At 35.4% G+C, this 20125-nt stretch overlaps 1 protein-coding gene across 2 annotated transcripts; it reads left to right on the top strand.

Annotated features, from left to right (window-relative positions):
- The first annotated feature begins 6 nt into the window (after positions 1 to 6).
- LOC126359251 (ras-related protein Rab-5C) lies at positions 7 to 19771 on the top strand. Of its 2 annotated transcripts, none has more exons than XM_050007613.1 (6): positions 7 to 418; positions 809 to 980; positions 2639 to 2790; positions 6263 to 6479; positions 12082 to 12239; positions 18822 to 19771. In XM_050007613.1, exons 2-5 carry the CDS (start codon positions 818 to 820, stop codon positions 12192 to 12194), a joined length of 645 nt encoding a protein of 214 aa, XP_049863570.1. In that variant the 5' UTR covers positions 7 to 418; positions 809 to 817; the 3' UTR covers positions 12195 to 12239; positions 18822 to 19771. The 2 variants fall into 2 exon arrangements, with proteins under 2 accessions (XP_049863570.1, XP_049863572.1); XM_050007615.1 differs by lacking the exon at positions 7 to 418 and adding an exon at positions 560 to 711.
- Positions 19772 to 20125: the final 354 nt, after the last annotated feature.

Raw genomic sequence — 20125 nt, forward strand, 5'->3', positions numbered from 1 at the left:
TCTTGGCGGAGTAAGTCTTCTTCCGGTTTGTGATATCGCAAAATAGTCCCCCACATATTTTAATTTTCGTTATAGTCAAATGTTCTTTTGGAGTCCAATATTAGTCATAAGTAATTTTACCTTCAACAGTGGTTCTTTTTCCTAAAACACTTTGCGTTCGTTAGACGTTTTTGATAGTATTAGAGTCTATGAATGTAGTTCACTTTTGTGATGTGGCTATGGTAGGGGGTGTTTCGATGCTGGAAGGTGCGATAGGGCTGTGAGAAAGTCGCCCATGCTCAACCATATATTCAGCAGTCTTAGTGGCTAATTAGTTGTTGGTTGTGTAGTTTGTTTTGGCATTCCATCGTATCGGCTCTGAATCTCCGTTTTGTAGTGTATTATAATCGATCAGTGGACATTGTGTGTAGTTTGAAAGGTAGGTTGCTCCTCTTAAGAAAAAAAAAATCTTAGATATATATTCTCAGTATCAGACACTTATTTATTTTTCAGATATTGTATTAAAATTTTTATTCTTTATCTCTACCATAGTTGGTTTTCTGGACCTAGTCTTTGTAGCAATCGAAAATTGTACCGCTTTCAGCTGTCAGAATAGTATGCTCTCTGCAGGAGTATGGCTAAACTTCAGTGGTGTCAGCTGATTGTTTTCACTTACGGAGTAAACGTCAGCCACTTTAATTTTGCCTAACGCCAACCGTAGGACGAAAACACGTGAGGGATATAGGCAACGTGACAGTTAAGAGCTGACAAGTTTGATGGAATGGAAAATTCTTTTGAGATAGAACTAATCGGTATCGTTTTGTTACAGGGCTCTGTCATGGCCAGTCGCGGTGGGGCCCAGAGGCCAAATGGATCAACGCAAGGAAAGGTCTGTCAATTTAAACTTGTTCTTCTTGGTGAATCTGCTGTTGGGAAATCGAGTTTAGTCCTCAGGTTTGTTAAAGGGCAATTCCACGAATATCAGGAAAGCACAATAGGAGGTGAGTCAGCATCAAGAAACGTGTCGCCTTGAGACTTCGTAAGTTCACGTATAGTTTATATGTAATTAGAACTATTAAATTGTTCTGGGACAAATTTTAACTATATGGAGGTAGCTCTTTTAATTCTTTGACTGCGTCTGATAATAGTATTGTGATGACGCTACTCATTGTGTACTGTCTGACCTGTCATGAGTGACGCGTTTGATGCATAGAGAAATAAAGGAACGTAATTAAAAAAAAAAAAAAAAAAAAAAAAAGGCAAGAAATAACTTTGCCGACAGTTAGGTACTTTCAGGATATTCCTGATAAATAATTAATGCTTTCCGGGAACAAATTACTCAGATTAGCTAAGGTAGTTGGATGAAAAGGAATTTCGAACATACCCATTCGAACAGTGCTATAACAGTTCTAGGTTTTCTAAAAACTTATTACTTCTAGAATTTCCGTGGATAAATGCCAACATAGCATTGGCATTGATTACATCTACGCTCCTGGAATATGAGGTACCATGAATATTTTTTCACAGGCTATTGGAAAATTTTACCGGAGTAAACAAATGCAAAAATGACATGCAAAGTAAATGTTCTGTGGAGCTTAACATGCTGTGTAAGAAGGTGAAAGATTGCAAAAAGTAATAGTGTGTAATTATCATTGAATAGAATGGAAATAGACATAATTAGTGGGTCTGTTGTGAATTGAGACGAATCTGTTGCAGGTGGGTTAGGCCTTAAGTTCAAGCTGTGCCAACGAAATGTGAAAGGAAATCAAATAATGTCTTTTGCTTATCAAAGTGTAAATTGCTTTTAAGGGTTAATGGTTGTAGCTGTGTAATAGATTTCAGTAACTGTGCATTATGTTAGCATACATTTTAATTAAAACCACTTGAAAATGGTGAAAATAACATACCAAACTTCCATGCTGATTAGAACTATGCTGGCCCAGGCTTAGAACCTGCAAGCTTGCCTCCTTTTGTGGCAAGCACTTCTATGAGGGCTCTCTCTCTCTCTCTCTCTCTCTCTCTCTCTCTCTCTCTCTCTCTCTCTCTCTCTCTCTCTCCTCCCTCCCTCTCTGGAATATGATTTATTTTAACTTTTCAGGTTCTAGTTGAAATTTATATTTAGTAGAATAATAATCAGTGGAGTCAATTACAGCTACTCCAGCAGAATTTTTTAAAATATTTCACAATCAGCTCCAAAATAAGATTGTCAGCAATCAAATACCAGTTTATACATGTCTTTACCATAAGCATTTGCAAATGCTCTTGAGACCTGAATAACAAAATTGGAAAAATATTTGTTAGTGATAATTTGAAGATGGACTAATACCATAATGACTACTAATAAAAATTGATGTTTTGTAGATTATTAAACTGATTGCCATAGTTGACAATGCAGACTCTTCTGGACCCAGGTTGCTACATTGAGAGGAATGATGTAATAAATCTTCTAATCTGTAAATGTTCCTACAAATAAGGAAAAATTCTACTAAAGTGTACTCATAATGCAAAGACTGTAAAAGAATAGTTTTTATGTAAGCTTCCAATGAAAGATCTACAGAATTACTGTGAAGTCAGTAATTTTTTAAATAATATAATAGTGTTTATAACAGTATGTATTACAACACATTATTCTGCTAAAATATTTTTAATAAATTTACAGCTGCATTTCTAACGCAGACTGTTTGTCTGGAAGACACGACAGTGAAATTTGAGATATGGGATACAGCTGGTCAAGAGAGATACCACAGTTTAGCACCCATGTACTACAGAGGTGCACAGGCTGCAATTGTTGTTTATGATATAACAAACCAGGTAAGATCTGCTATGGAGTATTGGCAGACAAACTGTAGTCATGTTGGAAATATTTGTTTTGAAGTTTAACTTTGTAATAACATTTGCAGTAAGCCTCAACATGAGCTTGTTGGTGAAATCTAATGCAGACCTGCTTCACTAAGATCTCCTGGGGTCAAAAGAAATGTTAGATAGGTTGTCAGCTTTGGACAGTTATGTTAATGGCTGCTATAGTCACCTTTCAGTGTGTATATTCAGTTTTGTTGTTAGTTGAAGCCAACTAATGTGGATGGGAAACAGGTTGGGGTGGCACTGATGCAGCTTTGCCTGCTTGAAAAAGTGCTAATCACTTTAGTGTTTATGGATCTTGTTGAATGTTTCCTATGTCGCTGATTGAAGTTGACAGCTCATATCAACATTTCTCTTTATCCCTTCTATGTATAGCTGACTTTCTTAATTTGAGATTTTCTCCCATGAATGTCTAAACTTCAAATTAATATTCCAGAAACAGAACTTACACTGAACAAATATTAAACCCTACTGCAAATTTTCCTCACCAATAGATGCTTTGCATAGAGCCAAAACTTAGCGAAATATGTTTATATGGGATGCTGTTCAATTAACATGCTTCTCTAAAACATGTTAAAAATGTAACTGATGATGTATATTCTCATAACTTGTAGGTATGTAGTATGAGAATTTGATTGTTTATGTGAACTTTTTGATATTTGACTGTGATGTGTGCCCCATAAATCTTATTGCTAATGAGAACACTAAATTTTTTAGCAGATTACTACAGAAATGAAATGGCTGATATCAGCATGAAATCCATGTAAATTGTATGCCACGTGATGTAATAAATAGCATTCTGATATGTATGCCAAAATTCTGGCTTGACTTTTGTTCACTAAATTTAAATGATCCATTGATTTTTCTCTTTCATAATTCTGAACACAAGCCATTGCAAAAAAAATTAAATTCTCGGACTGGCAAAATTGTGCAAAGAGTGTTGTGCACATTGCCAGAATGGGTATTTTTAAATACATATTCTGGAGAAGGCCCTCTCATTGTAATTTGCTTAGCACTTCACAGGTTTCAGCCTTAACAGGAGGTTATATAATGCTGTCTGCAAACCATATAGAGGTTATTTCTTCAAATGTGATTATTGATATAATGAAAAATTTGCTTCCTAAATGTTTTGACCTTTTAGGTGTAGTGGAACTGTTAATCTGTAAAATCAATTTGAAAGAAGTTTGCATCTCTTCATGGGGGATAAAATACTGCTTCCCCCCTCCCCCAATGAAAAAGAGGTGTTCATTAACTCATTAGTTAATGTACATGTGACATGAAAATTACTTAGTTTAGCAGATTAATCTTATCTTCAGTCAGCTGCATTCAGATGTCATGTAAGCTGTGCAGTCTCAGAATAGCTACTGAAACGGCTTTGCTCTGATGAAACCATCTTTGACGTTGTCACCAGGATTTAAACTTTAACCATACTTGTTAGTTTTACTAGATGTCTTGTGAAATACTCCCTGCCATGTCATTTTCAGCGTAGCTTGCTGTTCTGCTTGTTCATTTGCATGCATTTAATATATTCTGTAAAGTTTTGTGCTTAAGGCTTATTATTTTAAGACTTGCTTGGCATTCAGATAAGTAAATGCGCTCTCTCTTCCGCCCCCCCCCCCCCCCCAAGCTCTTACCAGGCAAAGTAGTGAACAACTCAGTAAGGTTACAGCTCCAATACTCGGACCTCCCATGACAGTGTAATAATCTGAACACACCATTTTCAGAATTAGTGTGTAGGGGTAACATGAAGATGAGAGCTTCAACAAAAAGTAAATTGTAATTAACAATTATGTGGGTTCACTAAGAATAAAGCTAGGCATCATAACTGCTATGTAATAATTTTTCTGTTATGTAGCTTTGCGTTTGGACAGCTAAGAAGGTGCAACTAAACTGTGGTCAAGACATTTGGCTAAATTCATCTAAAGCATATATTCACCATTAGTCAATGACTAAAACTTCATAATTTTACAAAGTTAACTTGCTGTATGGTGGAATGTTTAAGAATAGCTAATTAGTGCTTTTGTGTTATTTCTTGGAAGATGCAGTTGCTACTGCAGGTGCTTTTTCTTTCATTAAACTGATTATTAACAAACTTCAGTTAGTAGTAATCTAAATGTAAATAGAGAACACACCTTGTGGTGTCTAAACGACAACCTGAGCATCTAGACATTAAGACGTGTACCAGGAACTAGTGTGTACTAGTAACCTATTAGTGTCTGCATTGGCAGGAAGCCAACTGTGTAGTTGCCACTTTGAATCCTGCATGTAAAACTGTATCCTTGAGACGGGATTAATTAATGCAACTAAATGAAGTGCCATATGCATTTCAAATCTTATTTGTGAAGTGTCTTCAGTGGTATGTGATACATGTTTTTGTATATCTGTTATATAATTACATGTTTGTTATTACATTAGTTTTTTGTTGGACCTTTGTTCTACTTACAAATTGTAATCGGAAACAAATTGTAATTTAATATCATGAAATAGAAGCTACAAAAAGAAAAACTTTGTAATATTTTATCTGTAACTAGTATACTATACAATTAAATACAAAATAAGTATTATGGCTCACTGAAGATGCTTCACAACAAAGTGAAACTCGTTTGGGACAAGTCTTTCACTTAAATGAACCGCATCGCAAGAATGTAGAAAAAACTACCAAGTGATGGAAAATACAAAAAGTGACACTGTATTACTCTGCCATGTGTAGTTGAGCAGCAGTTCAAAATCAGTTAAGTGCAAGTGTATGTGTGCTCTCGCGCAATTAAGATTAGCACAAACTGAGAGAACTTGAAATTGTTAGCCACAAACTTTGTGGAAAGAAAAGTGGTGTAAGACTACTACAGTGCACAATGTTTTTACTGTTCACCAAGCCACGGAAAAGGCAAACATCCACAAATTTAAGGCTTTTCCTTGTAACTGAATGGCTGCAAATTTACAAAAAAAGACCAGTTGTAAGACTTAGTTTTGCAGGTTGCTTCAAAGTATACTAACCTGAAAGTTCAGTTTGTGATCATGTATATTTTAAATGTAATAAAAGCCTAGTTTTGTGGAAAATTTTGACATAATTGCCTTGTTAGAACAATTGGAATGATACTCTGCATTTCTGTGCCAGCCAGCTGTAAAAACTACCAGCTTGAAGTGTTTTTCAAAAATGAATTGTAATCAATAGAAAATCCAGGATGAATGTAACTCAATTTTTTATGTGGAACATTTTCATATTCTGCAGTCACACAAAAATTGTTAATGTGCACTATGTCTAACATATTCTTCTTTTGATATAAAGGTAAGTACACGCTTTGAAATAGTCTTCAGTGATTTTTAAAAATTGGTACATTATTTTTGTGAAAAATCCCTTAAAACTGTTCCTTGAACATGATTATTGATTAGCTACAAATCTTTGAAATTACATAATGTTATATAGGATACATTTGCAAGAGCAAAAACGTGGGTGAAAGAGCTTCAGAGACAAGCATCACCAAATATTGTGATTGCTTTGGCTGGAAACAAGTCTGACCTTGCTAACAAGAGAGTGGTGGAACATGATGATGCGCAAGGATATGCAGAAGAAAATGGCCTTTTGTTCATGGAAACATCTGCTAAGACTGCAATGAATGTGAATGAGATCTTCCTAGCAATTGGTGAGTCAACACAGTACATGATGTAAATTCCTTTACCATCAGGCGTGCACAATTTTACTTAAAAATTAATTATATTTAAAATTCGTTTAAACCTTCCTGTTCTACCTTGCACCTTATTACATTTGTGACAGGTTTTTAAATTCTGTTGGCTAGTTGCATATTGATAACTGTTTAATTACTGGAGCTTTGAATTGAAAAACACTGAAGTAATGTAGAAATCAGTTACTGAGATAGAAAAAAATTGAATAAAACTGAAACATTAAAATGTGAAAAGGTATACCATTAGCATTACACTCTAAAGAACATTAGAAATTATGTTAAATGTACTCACATTGGAGTGCTCTGAAGCTATTTCATAAATTGGCTCGCAAAATATGATCAATACATAGACAAGTAACAAAAAACGAAAGACAGAACTTCTCAGGCCACACGATAAGGTATTTTGCTATTTTATTGTGTTGCTCTTGGAAATTAACAATGTTACATTGGTTAATATGTACGTACAGTTTCACAACTTTGGTCAGAACATAAATACATTCGATACAAATTCAACAAAGTTGCTGAGGAAAGCTTTGCAAATCAGCATAAAAAATTTGGTGCTGAACTTGTCATACACATTGGTTCACTATGATTGAGTCAAGGATACAAGTGAAAATATACTGTACATCAAGCATGAAAGCTCACTTACTGTTAAAAGTATAGAGAAATGTGCCGAGTTGTTTACTTTCAGTGAGATGAGTGGTCTTACTAAGATTCTTCCAGTGCAGGCATTCTGTAGTCGAATGTTTGTACTCATTGGCCATCATGTCATCAGGATACATACAAAAAAAACGTTGTTGCAGCGGTCTTCAGTCCAGAGATGGGTTTGATGCAACTCTCCATGCTACTCTATCCTGTGCAAGCTTCATCTCCCAGTACCTACTGCAACCTACATCCTTCTGAATCAGCTTAGTGTATTCATCTCTTGGTCTCCCTCTACGATTTTTACCCTCCACGCTGCCCTCCAGTGCTAAATTGGTGATCGCTTGATGCCTCAGAACATGTCCTACCAACTGGTCCCTTCTTCTTGTTGAGTTGTGCCACAAACTTCTCTTCTCCCCAATCCTATTCAATACTTCCTCATTAGTTACGTGATCTACCCACCTTATGTTCAACATTTTTCTGTAGCACCACATTTCGAAAGCTTCTATTCTCTTCTTGTCCAAACTATTTATTGTCCACGTTTCACTTCCATACATGGCTACACTCCATACAAATACTTTCAGAAACGACTTCCTGATATTTAAATCTATACCCCATGTTAACAAATTTCTCTTCTTCAGAAACGCTTTCCTTGCCATTGCCAGTCTACATTTTATATCCTCTCTACTTCGACCATCATCAGTTATTTTGCTCCCCAAATAGCAGAACACATTTACTACTTTAAGTGTCCCATTTCCTAATCTAATTCCCTCAGCATCACCCGACTTAATTCGACTACATTCCATTATCCACGTTTTGCTTTTGTTGGTGTTCATCTTATATCCTCCTTTCAAGACACTGTCCATTCCGTTCAACTGCTCTTCAAAGTCCTTTGCCGTCTCTGACAGAATTACAATGTCATCGGCGAACCTCAAAGTTTTTACTTCTCCATGAGTTTTAATACCTACTCCAAATTTTTCTTTTGTTTCCTTTACTGCTTGCTCAATATACAGATTGAATAACATCGGGGAGAGGCTACAACCCCGTCTCACTCCTTTCCCAACCACTGCTTCCCTTCCATGCCCCTCGACTCTAATAACTGCCATCTGGTTTCTGTACAAATTGTAAATAGCCTTTCACTCCCTGTATTTTACCCCTGCCACCTTCAGAATTTGAGAGAGTATTCCCGTCACCATTGTCAAAAGCTTTCTCTAAGTCTACAAATGCTAGAAACAAAGGTTTGCCTTTCCTTAATCTAGCTTCTAAGATAAGTCATAGAGTTAGTATTGCCTTAAGTGTTCCAACATTTCTACGGAATCCAAACTGATCTTCTCTGAGGTCGGCTTCTACCAGTTTCTCCAGTCTTCTGTAAAGAATTCGCGTTAGTATTTTGCATCCATGACTTATTGAACTGATTGGTAATTTTCACATGTTGGCACCTGCTTTCTTTGGGATTGGAATTATTATATTCTTCTTGAAGTCTGAAGGTATTTTGCCTGTCTCATACATCTTGCTCACCAGATGGTAGAGTTTTGTCAGGACTGGCTCTAAGGCCCTCAGTAGTTCTAATGGAATGTTGTCTGCTCCCGGGGCCTTGTTTCGACTCAGTTCTTTCAGTGCTCTGTCAAACTCTTCACGCAGTATCGTATCTCCCAATTCATCTTCATCTATGTCCTCTTCCACTTCCATAATATTGTCCTCAAGTACATCGCCCTTGTATAGTCCCTCTATATATTCCTTCCACCTTTCCGCTTTCCCTTCTTTGCTTAGAACTAGATTTCCATCTGAGCTCTTGATATTCATACAGGTGGTTCTCTATTCTCCAAAGGTCTCTTTAATTTTCCTGTAGGCAGTATCTATCTTACCCCTAGTGAGATATGCCTCTACATCCTTAAATTTGTCCTCTAGCCATCCCTGCTTAGCCATTTTGCACTTCCTGTTGACTTCATTTTTGAAATGCTCTTATTCCTTTTTGCATGCTTCATTTAGTGCATTTTTATATTTTCTCCTTTCATCAATGAAATTCAATATTTCTTCTGTTACCCAAGGGTTTCCACTAGCCCTCATCTTTTTTACCTATTTGATCCTCTGCTGCCTTCACTATTTCATCCCTCAAAGCTACCCATTCTTCTTCTACCATATTTCTTTCTTCTCTCAATCATTCCCTAATGCTCTCCCTGAAACTCTGTACAACTTCTGGTTTAGTCAGTTTATTCAGGTCCTCTCACCTCAAATCCCCACCTTTTTGCAATTTCTGTAGTTTTAATCTACAGTTCATAACCAATAGATTGTGGTCAGTCCACATCTGCCCCTGGAAATATCTTACAATTTAAAACCTGGTTCCTAAATCTTACCCTTATATAAATCTATCTGAAACCCGCCAGTATCTCCAGGCTTCTCCTACTACTTAATTTGTCACCCATGACAACTAAACTCCCTTCACTATCTGAATAATTTATCTTATCATACATTTCATCAATTTCTTTATCATTTGCAGAGCTACTTGGCATATAAACTTGTACTACTGTAGTAGGTGTGGGCTTCGTATTCAGCTTGGTCACAATAATGCGTTCACTATGCTGTTTGTAGTAGCCTGCCTGCATTCCTATTTTTTTATTCATTATTAAACCTACTCCTGCATCACCCCTATTTGATTTTGTATTCATAACCCTGTATCCATAACCCTGTATTCACCTGACCAAAAGTCTTGTTCCCCCAGCCACTGAACTTCACTAATTCCCACTATATCTAACTTTATCCTATCCATTTCCCTTTTTAAATTTTCCAACCTACTTGTTAGATTAAGGGATCTGACATTCCATGTTCCAATCCGTAGAACTGGAATTTTCTTTCTCCTGATAACGACATCCTCTTGAGTAGTCCCCGCCCGAAGATCGGAATGGGGGACTATTTTACCTCCGGAATATTTTACCCAAAAGGACGCCACCATAATTTAACCACACAGTAAAGCTGCATGCTCTCGGGAAAAATTACGGCTGTAGTTTCCCCCTTGCGTTCAGTCGGTCACAGTACCACAACAGCAAGGCTGTTTTGGTTAGTGTTACAGGCCCAGATCAATCATCCAGACTGTTGTCCCTGCAGCTACTGAAAAGGCTGCTGCCCCACTTCAGGAACCACATGTTTGTGTGGCCTCTTGACGGATACCCCTCTGTTGTAGTTGCACCTATGGTACGGCTATCTGTATCACTGAGGCAAGCAAGCCTCTCCACCAATGGCAAGGTCCATGGTTCATGTAAAACTGTAAATGTTAGAACACAAAAAAAATTTAACATGAAATGTTAAGCAGTTTGTTCTGCTGATCAAAATATTGATTGTACTATTGACATGATAAATACAGTATAAAGTTATGTATTGTACCACAGCTGCATTTTTGTATGGTGTGGACATGATTATTAGGCTTTGCTACTAGTGAATTGTCTCTTTCCAACCTAAAGTAGACCCAAGGCTGTGCTAAAGATCTCACCTCAAGTGAGATTTCAGGGGGATCAAATATGCAACTTTATCCTCAGTCTTCACAACATTGGTATGAAGGCTAGTCTTAGAGTTGGGTTATTACTTTTCCCCCTCACTTGTATTTAACTCTAGTCGTAATAATGGCTATAACTTATAACAATGTTAATACATCATCTTAAAGCAAGCTCGTGAAATGAGATTAGATTAACACTTCATTCGTGTAGGGTTGTTGGTAACCAGAAATTTGAAATAAAATGTAGTCGGGTCTATAAAGAACAGTAGAAAACTACATTAGTGATCTGGACTTCCTGCACTTAGCCCACAATTTTAGTAGCTGGGTATTTACCTTCATACTTCTTAACAGATGAAGGCAGAGGCAAAAACAGTAACTTGATTATAAGGAATATTGAAATAGTTTGTTGCAAGAGGGAATACATTGATTGTAATGAAACATCCTCTAAAATGTGGGTTAAGTTTCCAAGTACTTATGCTGTACTTTGAGCACCTGTAGCCACCAACAATGAAATATGGTTTACTGTGGTAAATAGTCAATTACATACATGGAATGATTCATTTTGGAAGTTAGCCATTGAAATGGGCTTATTCGTAAAAAATATTTGCATTCATACTTTATATGCAATAGGAATACATATTTGTCCAACAGATATGATGCTTTGTGTTAGTCAACTTTATTGTAAAACCATTTTTATGAGCCATTAGTTTTGAGAGGGGAGAAATAAGTAGTAAATAAATTTACTTGTAAGTGTCCGGACATAGTGATGGCACTTTCGTCACTCCAGTTTGGAGACATTTGGTACCTGAAGATGCGTCTGAACAAAAAATATATTGTAATACACTTGGAAAAAGTTGATATGGATGCCCTTCCCAAAGCATGCTACATGGAAAATAATTAGAAATGTGTTTGGCAAGTCAGTCATATTGCAATATAGTTGTACGTTAGAGCAGTTTGACAGCTTCCTCTCCTTTTCTTTCTGCATTCCAGTTGTTGGCACACTTTTCCATATTTCTGTGTATTTCAGCTTGCTTGTTGATCCATTCAAAATCTTAAGAGAATATGCACATTTGACAATTCTTAAATTTATGTCAAAAGGTAAGTTTCTGTATGTTAATTTTTTCAATGCTATGTCAATTATTTGGCTCTGAATCATTTCAGCCTTTAAATGTGTAAAGAGTTGTTTAACAGTCATATCAAAAGAACTTTAGAAAAATTAAATAAAGTTAAATTATGTGTACCTTCTTTTTTAAGCAGTCAGTAAAGTTTTGGTAAAAACTGTTTTCATGCATTTTGTAACAATTAGTTACCAAAGTATTATTCTAGAACTTTGGTAGGGTATCTCCTTTAATAGAAATTCTGCCTAAAATTTATTTTCATGACTATCTTATCGTTGCTTATTTCTGATGTGTAGTGTGTTTAACTTTCTTGCAGCCAAGAAACTTCCAAAGAATGAGCAAGTAACAGGTGCAGGCACTAGTGGACAAGGGCGCAGACTTGTGGAGTCAGAAGGGCAGCAGAAAGCACCTGGAAATTGCTGCAAGTGATCCATTCCACCTCTCACTTACAGTTTTTCATCTTATTCAAGTCAAGTAAGTTTTTTGTTATTCTTGTCTAAAAGCTATCTGCAAACTAAATTTACCTTCCAACTCTTTAATTAAAACGTAGCAGAAACTAACCACTATATTAGTAAATTTTTTGTCTTGACAGTAAAAAAAGGCCAACCCCTGATAAAGCATTATGCATGCAGAGATTTCTCAACCCTCCCTTTTCCCAATAAGACACACATCAAGTTCATGAAGCCAAAGAGAAGTTCAGTAATCAGATAGGATGGCTTCTTCTACTGCAAACATTTTCTTTTAAAAATGTGTCATTGATGACAATATTATTTACAGTTTAATTTCTATATAATTCAGATTAATCTTGTTTGTCAGTATGACATATCAAGCTTTTGTTCCAGGAAATTAAACTGTTGTATTTAGAGATGACACTATTGCATGTAAAGATTCCAAAATAATTCTGTAGAAGTATTTTACTGAAAGGCTCCTGAGAAGCACTTTAGTTCATTGTGTAGGCTCAGTGCTCCTGGAACAGATACTGGAGCACTGGAAATATAAAGTCTTTAATAATCAGCCTAACTATTATCAAAGTGACTTGGAGTGACTATTGTCTTGATATTTCTATGAACATCTCAATCAGTACTATTAAAGACAATAGCCTTAAGTCTAGTCAGTGTCAAGGATGAAAATATACTTACGACCTGCCAAACAAAGTAACCATTGAACCAACATCCTTTCAGGGCAGTGAAAAAGTGTGAAAATTATGTAAAAATTGTTTTACTAAAAGATAGTTAGGGAGAAAATAGTCTGAATTAGTGGGGGTGGCATAGAAAATTCACAGGACATCTCATATGGTAACAAATGTTCAAACAATAGGTATTAGATTAGATTGTTACTGCAGGGGCTGAAAGATAAATGTGAAACAAAAACCTACCAAACAGCGGAATTTTAATTTTGATAAGACATTAGTTATTGCATACGATAATGTCTAATAAGGAGAGGACACCCCCCCCTTCCCCGGGTGGGATTGACTTTTCGAAACCATATGTACAGTGATGTGTTGTCCCCGGTATCACATCTGGAGCCACTCGTCAGTGTGGACCCTCATTTGTGAGTAATTGATGAAAAATCATTTTCTAGAGGCTTAAGCATTACACAGTGGGGGCAAAGTGTTGTATTAAAGGCATTCCTTTTTTGTAGAAAGTTATGAGTTTGACTTGAACCAGATTCTTTGACATTTGTTTAAAGCTTTAGTGAAATGACTCATTATTTTTAATCAGTTAATTTGTTTACATGGAACTTTATTCTTAATCCATTGGCATGTCACTTTTATCTTTGTATTCACTTTTCTCTTTTCCTTCCTCTTATTCTGTTTTATTTGAAAGCTCTGTGCAAGTTTTAATTTACCTGTAATTTATTCAAAATGCAGTTTCATTGTTTAAAAGAACAGAATGAAGTAGCCTATTTATGGTGCCAATGCAATGCTGTCAGATGTATTTTCATTATTACAAGCAAATTTCCTGGTGTGACAAAACCATGAAAACAAAAATTCATGTTACACTGTGGACAAAAAACATGTTTAAATGAACTGAAAAAATTGCAAGTAGACTGAGGAATAAAATTAATGAAGTGACTTCAATGAAAATATAAAACGATAAAACAGAAGAAATGAAATCAAAGTTAATACACAGAAATAATTGAAATCACTTGGACAAAAATTTAAATAGTGATAGGAAGAAGTGTAAATGAAAAAGTTAATAAGATGATTAAAGTGATAAAGTATTAGTAAACTGGTAAAATATACCAACTAATTGAATAAAAAATAAAGATTTAAGTGATAAAAATGCAGACATGAAACCCTATCCATGTGAAGAGTGATTTTGACCACTAAGACACCCCCACTCTGCACAACACTAGCATTCTTAAGCATCTAGAGCATCATTTAGTGACATTAAAGGATTCTCACAATAGCCTAAAATATGAAATCATTTTAAGTGGAAAAATTACTTATAATAAACACTTCACTTACAGTAAGTACACATGTAAAGAAACGAAATTGATGGTTGCATTTGTTTCTAAGTTACGTTTCTTGTATATGAATTTGTGTTAGGAAGAACCAAAAGCAAATTGAATGAGGTGGTTCCTTGTTTGGCTGTTAGATATAGATGAAAAAAAACCCTAGACAGTGATGTGGCAAAATTGATTAAAATTTTAAATGCTTCAGTGATTAAATTCCCTTTGTCATTTAGACAAGAAAGCCAGAACTTATTTACATCTTAAGATGTAAATTGAAGTTAGAGCATTCTGTTTGGAGACATTTCATGAATCTTAACTGGTAACTTAGCAGCAGAAACACTTCCACTAAATGGATTCAGAACACAGCTCCAAGAAATCATTTTTGCCTCCTGCAAAATTTTCTGCCAACTGAGTTTTTAGCTTATGCAGACAAGTTCTCGTGCAATCTAAACTGTGATGAGTAAAGGTCTTTCAATTTTTCTCAATATAATCTAAAGGGGAATATGTTCAAATTTATGGTTTGGAGGTCAATAATCCAGATATAAAGCTTATTAATGAAAGCATGAATTGTCACTAATGTTTACATAAGTCTTCATAAATTCACCTTAGTCATTTAAATGGTAAAATAAATTAGCTAAGTAAAAATATCTGTAAAAATGTCAAGATCAGCATTTGTTTAGCCTAGGAAAAAAATGTTAGCAGCTCATTTCACACTCCAAACATCAGGGTTAACACATCTAACTTCTATATGGAAAACAAGTGATTTTTCTCCCATTTAATTGCACAATTTCACAAACAGCATATTCTGCGACATTTAGCTTTTTAAACAAAATTTACTATTTTTATAGCTTCACTAACAATGACTTGGAGATTTTTCGCCTATTCTTTGTTAAAAGATCATGTCTTGGAGGAACCAGCCTATCCATTCCACCTGTGGTATAGGACACTCTTATTTTCATTAATTGTTATTCCTGTCAGTGCTTTTCCAACAGCACTACACATGGAAACACTTAGTCCAGCCTGTTAGTACAGCTCCTACTAGCTTCATGAAAATCCTACATTGTCATTTTACATGACTCAGTATTTTACAAAACAGATTGTGTGTCTGTATCATGTTCATACCTCACAAAATATAAGAACAATGAAAAGTTTGCTGCCTCCATTGATTCATCAAATGGAAGAATTCTCATGAACTAACCTGGTAAATTATCCAGTCATGAACACCTTCAGCCATTTCGCCAATTCAGCCTGATATTGGTATTAGAAAGAATAATTTTTCAATTTTTTGCTTCTTCCATGCCTATTGAAACACTGACCATATAAGTTGCTGCAGGAAATGTTCAGTTTTCAGTAACTGAATTGGGTTTGGATGTCTTAGATGCTCTTAATGCTAAGTGATAAGATGCTTCACCTTCACTGCCATTAGTATGGCAATTAATGTCTCAAAGTATGTAAATTTACTTCCGAAAAATTACAAGGGTTCATTTTTAAGAACTGATTGTTTAATATCAAAGTGTTAAATTCATTTTGATGGCTTTGTGCTTTCTTCAAAGAGAACTTGAAAGCAAACAATTTAGTTGCTTTCTATCCAAAGGGATACAACACTAAGCTAAATAACTGTCATTTTAAAACTTGTCTTCCTGCTAACATTTGCTGGAAGTAGGTGGAGCACTTTGTGAAAAAACTAATATATCCATTTCACATAAAAACTAAAGTTTCACAGTTGACTGTACACTAAAAGAAAAGGACTAAATGCAAAGTTTGCATTTGAAACTTAACTGAAGTTGTGCAATCAGAAATACCGCTTTATACTGGTGAAAGCACAATTTGTTTAAAAGCCTCCATATAAATGTACAAATGTGCTCTGAGTTTGAGACCCAATTACAGAGTGTAGGAACGTGTAAAGTTGGAACTTGTAAATTGCTCATAAGTATACAAATGTACGTGTCTAGTATAAATGAAGCAACATAAAATAGGAATAGTTGTATTACATTTTTATACTGTTGACATTTTCTCAGAGTATAAAATTAAAGCAATGTGATTATAAATGTAAAAAAAATCACTATGTAATCAGGCAAGGACTGATTCAGCATATGCGAAAGTCAAAACACCACTTGGTGAAATTGAAGCAAGGGTGCTAACATTAAGAGTGCAACAGGAATTCCACTATTAAATGCTGAAGAGAGTGAATAGGTGGAAAGAGTACATTGAAGGCCTCTAAGAGGAGAAAGATTTATCTGATGTGATAAAAGAAGAAACAAGAGTTGATTTAGAAGAGACAGGGATCCAGTATTAGAATCAGAATTTAAGAGAGCTATGGAGGACTTAGCTCCTCAGTTTCCACTGTGAAAGTAGTTTTTATTTTCAAATATAAGTTCTACTTTAGATTTGGAGTAGGGACAGGTTCATTGCGTTTGGGGCTTCTTTTCCAGTCTTCTCGGTCTGTAGCACCGTGGCTGCCCCCTTTTTTCCAGTTTTTAGATTTGGTGTCACTTTTTATGGCTTTTAATGCGTGTGTTTAATGTACATTGTTTTATAATTTGACTCCCTTGGCTGGATCTGTCCACTTTTAGTGGGCCTTTTTTTACCAACATCAATATTGTGGGACTGATAACCTCGCCATTTGGTCCCATAACCCTTTTCAATTAATGAATCAATCAACAATGAAGTAAATAAAGGAAAGGTTTGGGAATGGAATTAAAATTAAAAGTGAAAGGATATCAGTGATAAGATTTGCTACTGGTACTTACATGCTGAGTGAAAGTGAAGAATAATTACATGATGTGCTCAATGGAGTGAACAATCCAATGAGTACAGATTATGGATTGAGAGTAAAACAAAGATCAGAGTAATGAGAAGTGGCAGAAATGAGAACAGTGAGAAACATATCAGGATTAATGGTTACGCAGTAGAAAGAGTTAAGGAATTCTGCTACCTGGGAGCAAGGAGGAACAAAAATTGATTTTTAACTTCAGAGATAGATTTCTAAGAATGTACATTTGGAGTGTGGGAAAACTGGAACGGAAAAGAAATGAAGCATTTGAGATGTGGTGCTACAGATGAATGTTGAAAATTAGGTAGATTGATAGTGAGCATTGAGGTGGTTCTGTGCAGAATTGGAAAGGAAAGGAATATGTGGAAAACACTGATAAGAAGGGTTAGAATGATAGGAGATAAGTTAGGACATAAGGGACTGACTTCCGTGGTACTAGAGGGAGCTGTAGAGGGCAAAAACTGTAGAGGACAGAGATTGCAATACATCCATCAGATAATTGAGGATGTATGTTGGAAGTGCTATTGAGATGAAGAGGTTGGCACAGAAGAATAATTTGTGGTGGCCACATCCAACGAGTCGGAGGGGTAATAGTTTGAAAAAAAAACTACTACTACTACTACTACTACTACTACTACTGGTGGTGGTGGTGGTGGTTCCCTTGCCTCAACAAGGAAACGTTTGTAGTTGTGGATACTGCAGCTGCAGTGTGTATTTGAGTAAAAGGGTCTAGAAGCCAGTCCAGTTTAGATATCAGATTTCTTACCCCTTCATGATAAAATACACACCTAAAACCATACTGATCTCAAGAATCCTACCAAAGGTGAGCATATTTTTCAGTTGAGGTCCCCACTGTTCATACAAAATTAATTTTAACTTCTATATTGGAAGAAATGACAGAGGTCTCTATATTTAGTCAGAGCTTGTTCATACTGTCTGAGCAATGCATCTCTCTTCCCTCCACAAAAATAAAGGCAAATAATTTTTCCAGGGCTATGTCAAGACAAGTCTTTTTTGATCACATTCAAAAGTCTTGTCAATTCATGATCTAATTGTATATGCTGTTTAAACAGGATAAGTTGTAAAATATAGACAGAGATCAGCAAATTGTAAGGTAGGCTCTTGATGAAACATTTTTGGAGGTCTTCTACACCCTATGTAGAGGATAACTCAGTATCTCTGTTAGGGAGGAAGTGCCAACTTACAGGCCGAACTGTATTTCGATGGTACTTACCTTAGATCGAAGATTTAAAGCCCCATATTAGTTAAAGGGATAATCTGGCTGAAACAAGCATTTCTTTTCAAATAATGCTATTGAGCATGTCCTGTGCCATTTTGTTGAGATGGTTACCCCCGTTATATGTAATAAAGCAGTTAATTCAATGCTGCTGTAATTACCTCTTTTGGTGGCTGCTAATAAAAGCGAAGTGTTTAAAGCACTGAATGAGATGTAATAAAATTGAAATCTGAACAAATTCTAATGTAAATGATTTTGATTAAGTTTTCTGTTAAAGTAAGCTACAAATCTAGATGTAAGGATCCCCTATAAACTGAACTATACAATAGCACAAGACTTTCATTGTTCTGTGAACAAGGAAAAGTTGTGTTCAAATACTCTCGTGCAACATACTTTCCTTTAGAACTTCTTTTACTAACTATTGGTGGCTGTTAGTGTATGTGTTTAAAACTGAATCCAACATTATCTTGGTTGTGAAAAGCAGCTTACATAAATGGTTTTGAATGTAACCACTGTGCACATAACTGCAAAGAAAACACATACTGGTGTATGTTGTCATCTAATTTTCTTTAAAATTTATGAATTACAGGTTTGTTCCATTATTAGCTGGGAGGTGGTTATCCAACTGGCTTCTCTAATCCAGTCTGGTCATCTTGCATTTCTGTGGCTGGAAACATTCCTGGCAGTCAGAACAGAGAACCATCACATGTGGAAAGGACTCCTATTATGAATTGATTCCCATAAAAAATAAATGAACATTGGCAGTTATAGGTAATGTGGAAGTGTACATTTGTAATAATATACTCTTATCAAGCACTGTGAATATAAAATGAACAGTTGCAATGCTGTGCAATTTGGAAAAATGTTAATACCAGTGTTGTCTGCTTGTAGGGTCTATGTAGCAGTTGGTATTTTGTAAAAAAATTGTTTCAGCTTGTAAGCAAATGTTAATACATATGTATCACATTGGCCATTATGTTATCTGATTCATCAGATTGATTATACTTACTTGAAACCTATTTTATTATGCAGAAAATTGTAGTGCAGTTTTTATGTGAAAGTGTCTTGGATAAATTATTGCAATCATTTTTCTTATATATCAGAAATGAGTTTCTAACATATTTACTATATATATATATATATGCATATATTATAAAGAATAGATATCTACAGATGAAATTTATTTAGATGTACAAATACTGTATTGCCCTGGTGAATGTAAATTTTATTCTGCCCTTTACATAATTTAAAAGTATCAAAATGGTGGCTACATATAGATTCCAGAGCTCAGTGTTATACTAAATGGTTTAATGTTTAAACATGCTGCTTCCTGTAAGTGCAGGAAGAATATTGTACAGAATTATGTGGATAGCTTATATTTATGAAGAATGTTCATAGTTGGTATTGTATAAACAAGATGGCAGTTGATTCTTTTGTCTGGCCATAGAAAAAGCATTTTAAGTTTATTTAGAATCTTATTTGTACATAAATTGTGAACTTGGAAAAGTTACTGGGAGGGCAATAAAGCTCTTTGTCTAAGTTTGTTGTTCTAAAACTTTCTTTGACCTGTCGTCCATCAAACATTTGTAGGTGATCTAACATTCCTTACATCATCTTAATGGAGAAACAGAATGTGCTGTGAAAATCCATCCACTTGTCAGACCAGTAACACAAAATGTTGGTGTGGTTGAACACTTACAGAATTTGTAAAGTCATTGCATTACTACTTTTCAGCATCTTAGTGTTCCCCATTTGTGCTGGATGAATATTAAAAACACATGCTACCCCAACATAGTGACTGGAAAACAGGTCATATAATCACTCATCTCATAGTGAAATCTCTGAAATAGTCTCAAATTATTCCTTAGGAAATTTCAGTACTAGTTGTACTAG

The sequence above is a fragment of the Schistocerca gregaria genome, chromosome 1 (assembly GCF_023897955.1).
Source record: "Schistocerca gregaria isolate iqSchGreg1 chromosome 1, iqSchGreg1.2, whole genome shotgun sequence".
Classification (NCBI taxonomy): domain Eukaryota; kingdom Metazoa; phylum Arthropoda; class Insecta; order Orthoptera; family Acrididae; genus Schistocerca; species Schistocerca gregaria.

What these genes read in the sequence shown, in the direction of transcription:
- LOC126359251 (XM_050007613.1), top strand. Translation starts at nt 818, where the DNA reads ATGGCCAGTCGCGGTGGGGCCCAGAGGCCAAATGGATCAACGCAAGGA. An exon ending in TTTATGATATAACAAACCAG is followed by an intron (nt 2,791 to 6,262) that starts GTAAGATCTGCT and finishes AATGTTATATAG; the next exon opens with GATACATTTGCAAGAGCAAA. An exon ending in TGAGATCTTCCTAGCAATTG is followed by an intron (nt 6,480 to 12,081) that starts GTGAGTCAACAC and finishes ACTTTCTTGCAG; the next exon opens with CCAAGAAACTTCCAAAGAAT.